At 36.9% G+C, this 3930-nt stretch overlaps 1 protein-coding gene across 1 annotated transcript; it reads left to right on the forward strand.

Annotated features, from left to right (window-relative positions):
• On the forward strand, positions 1 to 1235 carry LOC111393057. The gene is made up of 3 exons (XM_023018458.1): positions 1 to 841; positions 925 to 987; positions 1086 to 1235. The coding sequence occupies exons 1-3, from the start codon at positions 50 to 52 to the stop codon at positions 1233 to 1235; spliced, it is 1005 nt and encodes a 334-aa protein (XP_022874226.1). The 5' UTR covers positions 1 to 49.
• Positions 1236 to 3930: the final 2695 nt, after the last annotated feature.

Genomic DNA, 3930 nt, shown 5'->3' on the forward strand with positions numbered 1-3930 from the left:
GTATTATCTTTAGCGTGTGGCGAAGTCCACAACCGTCGCCGAATTTAAAATGTGGATACAAAAACTTCGCGACGTGAGTACTGCTACATATGATTGGTTGATACAGAGGCACCCTCGGGAGTGGAGTCAGTCACATTTTTCGGTGCGTTCGAAGAGCGACATAGTACTTAACAACGGCTGTGAAGTGTTCAATAAGACATTATTAGAGGACAGAGAGAAGTTGATACTGAATATGTTTACATCGGTTTATATGACTTTCATGACAAGAATACAGAAAACGCGAGATAAGATGGTAGGATGCCATGGTCGTTTGTGTCCAAAGATTCAGAAAAAGTTGGATAAGACAAGCGATATGTCAAGGGAATGTATTTTGCATTTTTCAAGGGGGCCGAAGTGGCAAGTAAAATGCAGTTATGGGACATTTGTCGTCGATCTTGAGGAACGAACATGTGCGTGCAGGAAATGGGATATCACTGGTATACCGTATATGCATGCCGTTGCTGTGATACGCGATTGCAGGAGTCAACCCGAAGATTTCATTGACAATTGTTATAGTATTGAGACATACATGGGATGCTACAATAATATTGTGAACCCAATTAATGGAAAATTATTGTGGCCTGAAGTAGATGCACCTACAATTCCCCCTCCCCCCCAAGTGGACCATGCCTTGCAAGGGAAAAAACAGAAAAAGAGGCGAAAACAGGCAGAAGAAATGGTTGTGCGCATGAAGGGAAAAGCATATGTGAAGAAGAAGGGAGCTGTGACGATGGCTTGCTCGCAATGCGGATTGAAAGGACACAATAAGCAATATCATTCCAGTGCAAATGTGCCAATTGATGTAAGTGTACCATTTTCTTTGTGCATTTAAGTCTGACATTCATTGTGAATAATGTCATATTGTTAATTTCTATCTTACCACAGGATTGGGTAGAAGTTGAAATACAACCAGTTGAAAATAATTGCAATGTATTGGTAAATGAACAAGTAAGACAAGGACTAGTTGCATTTCGTGGTGTCATTTAATAATTGTGTTTGGCCGATATTAATCATTATTGTTCGATTTTAATAATTGTGTTTGGCAGGGTAAATTGGTTGCCACAAGAGGAAAGGGAACATTGAGCCAAGGCCGGAGGGAAGAAAATCAAATGCAATTCATGCCTACGCCTACGGTTGCAAGGGAATCGCCTTCAAGGATATTAGAATATGGACCAGCCGCTACTTTTGGTCGATGAGTTGCAACACATTGCTGATGTTGAAATAGCCATGGTGGCCTTTTTGTCATTGGAGTCTGTATGTTTTGTTAAACTATTTCTTGGATGTCATCTAGTGTGTGTCTGAGTTGGAATGATTCCAGTTAACTGCATAAAATTTAAACTTTTGATAAGGCATTGTGAATTGGGTGTAGGCCTTTTGATGATGGGATATCAATGAAATACACTGGTTTTTGTCCATGGCAATGTTCCTGTTATTTAGAACTTCTAAGTTTGTTGCTGGCTGTAAAGGTTGGTTGGACCGCCCTTCATTTGGTCAGGAAATCGGATGTTCAGTACTTTCAAAAGTTTCTTTTATGAATAAAAACCCGGCCCAGCAGCGAAAGAATGGCAGTGAATATTATTTCGATGATATCTCACATTTAGTCTGTTAATATGATATCCCAGCAGTTTAATATGTTGTAGTAATATGAGAAGGCTGTTTAAATCATGTTCCAATTATGGTAGCGATTTTTGTGAAAACAGGGAGATGGCAACGATGGCAGGGGACTAATACTGTTTCCACTTATGGTTAAACATTTTGAGTTGATGACAATGATTTCAATGATGTTGTAAAATCGGGGCAGGCCAGATGGGAGATGATCAGTATATATTATAAGCATCCAAAAAGTGAATTGCCATTAAATAGGACAGCAAACTCGAACAAGTAAGTAAGATCTTGCATCAATAATTGAATTAGTGTGAACGTCATTACAAATAAAGGTACATAAAACCGAAGCAAAATACCAAGTCGAAACAAGCACGGTTAGAAATGAAGCAAAATACTATGAATAAATGTATTGAAGTCTGATTTCTGTTGCTTTCAATTTTCTTGCTAAAATCTCCAACAGAGCCCTCAAATGCCTCAAAATTGAAATTGGGAGTTTTATCCCATCCTTTGGTAAAGAATCTGAAGAAGTTGATATTGAGCTCTTAGCAATAGAACCATGCCCAACTTTCGAACCAAAACCACCACTATTCCCACCGCCACCAGACAAATTGAACGAAATTTTCCCATCATCCATACTCATCGACTCTGTTGATGGTACCTTCTTGGAGCTATTAATCGCTTTGGAGCCAAACATAACAAAGTTCTACCAGTCCTAACAAATTCACATTTAGGCAAATCTCAAACCAGGTAACAAATTCACATATGCCCCTGTTACCTCTTTCTCGTTTTGAAAACTATCGGCTACCGATCCCTGGGTTTGTGAGCAAAATCAGTTTGGTATTGCCAGGAAGACGAAGACGAGGATGCATCTCAGTTCAAGTTGCTGAAAATTGGGTTCAATTGGGACTGGAAATAACTGAAAATCGAGTTCAATTCGCTGAAAATCGTTCTCCTTTGGTCGCAATTTGGGGCGGGAATTATGGCTTTTCAATGAGTAAAAAGCTTCATCACTCACTGAAATCGTGATTTGGGACTGGAATTCGGGCTTTTCGAAATCGAATTCTAGGGTTCTTCTTCGTTACCGGGTTTGGGCGAGGGACTTAGGAATTACAATTTCTGAGATAGAATTAGGGCTTTTCATTTGAAGTGGTGGTGTTTTCATTTTCATTTCGTGAAAGTCGTGATTTCTCTAGCCACGGAGTCGTGTTTTCATTTAGAGGAGATGTTGCTAACTGCCACGTAGACTACCGTCATGCCACGTCAGACGCCCTTCCAACGGCTGTTTGCTGAGTGATGGACGGAGGTCACTTCATGTAAGTTTAGTGACCAGCCATAAGCATATCAAAGTTCAGTGACTACAACATGACCAAAGGCAAAGTTCAATGAGTGATGAAACTTTTTACTTATAGTTGGTGAGTACTATTAAAAATATAATTGGGAAATTTTTTGATTTCCAATTCTTAATTAAGTTGTTATACTTTAGTTTGGGCAAATTTAATCAATATATTTTAATTTTGTATTAATTGGATTAATATATTTAAATTTTGTTAAATACAATACACTAGTGTGATCATCCAAAATGACACAACCAAAATACCAACAATTTTGATTCTTTTCAGCCCAGAAGTAAATGAGTTTTCCAATTTTCACATCTTCTAGGTCATTTTTTGACATCAACAGAGAATAGTGGTTAGTATGTAATAGTTAGAGTCACTGTTAACCAATATGACAAAATCGATTGAAATGGTTTGAATTAAAATAAAATTAAAGAATAATGATAAAATTAGTACACAATTGAGTTTAAGTAGCGTCACCACGAATGAAATTTAGCTAATTAGAAGTATAAAAATATTTACCATGCCCTATTTTTAACATTTTGCACGTGCTTTACGATTTTTAAGTTGGATTGGATTGTTCAAGTTTGGATAGACAAGTTCATGAAAAGTCAAACTTTAAAGAGCTTACAACACAATTTGTAGGTTCTGTTGAGCTAAAATTCAAAACCACTGGTCGAATTAATGAACATAAGAGCCAACCACTATCCCTGACCACATTTTTCTTGCAATTTATTTATTCCCATTAGTTTTACAATTATAATTTATTTAGTGTCCTTTGTACCTTGCGATTAAATTTTTTTGTACATTTAATGTATTTTCATCATTATTTTTTATTTATTGCACGAATTTTAACTGCAATTAAAGTTACTATCCTTTTCTCATTATAAGACTTAGCTTTTGTTTGATTACCATTATTGTATAGAAATGATGTTTTGAATAGTGAATTTTG

This window comes from Olea europaea, chromosome 4, assembly GCF_002742605.1.
Source record: "Olea europaea var. sylvestris chromosome 4, O_europaea_v1, whole genome shotgun sequence".
Taxonomy (NCBI): Eukaryota; Viridiplantae; Streptophyta; class Magnoliopsida; order Lamiales; family Oleaceae; genus Olea; species Olea europaea.

What these genes read in the sequence shown, in the direction of transcription:
- LOC111393057 (XM_023018458.1), top strand. Translation starts at nt 50, where the DNA reads ATGTGGATACAAAAACTTCGCGACGTGAGTACTGCTACATATGATTGG. An exon ending in GTGCAAATGTGCCAATTGAT is followed by an intron (nt 842 to 924) that starts GTAAGTGTACCA and finishes ATCTTACCACAG; the next exon opens with GATTGGGTAGAAGTTGAAAT. An exon ending in ATGTATTGGTAAATGAACAA is followed by an intron (nt 988 to 1,085) that starts GTAAGACAAGGA and finishes TGTGTTTGGCAG; the next exon opens with GGTAAATTGGTTGCCACAAG.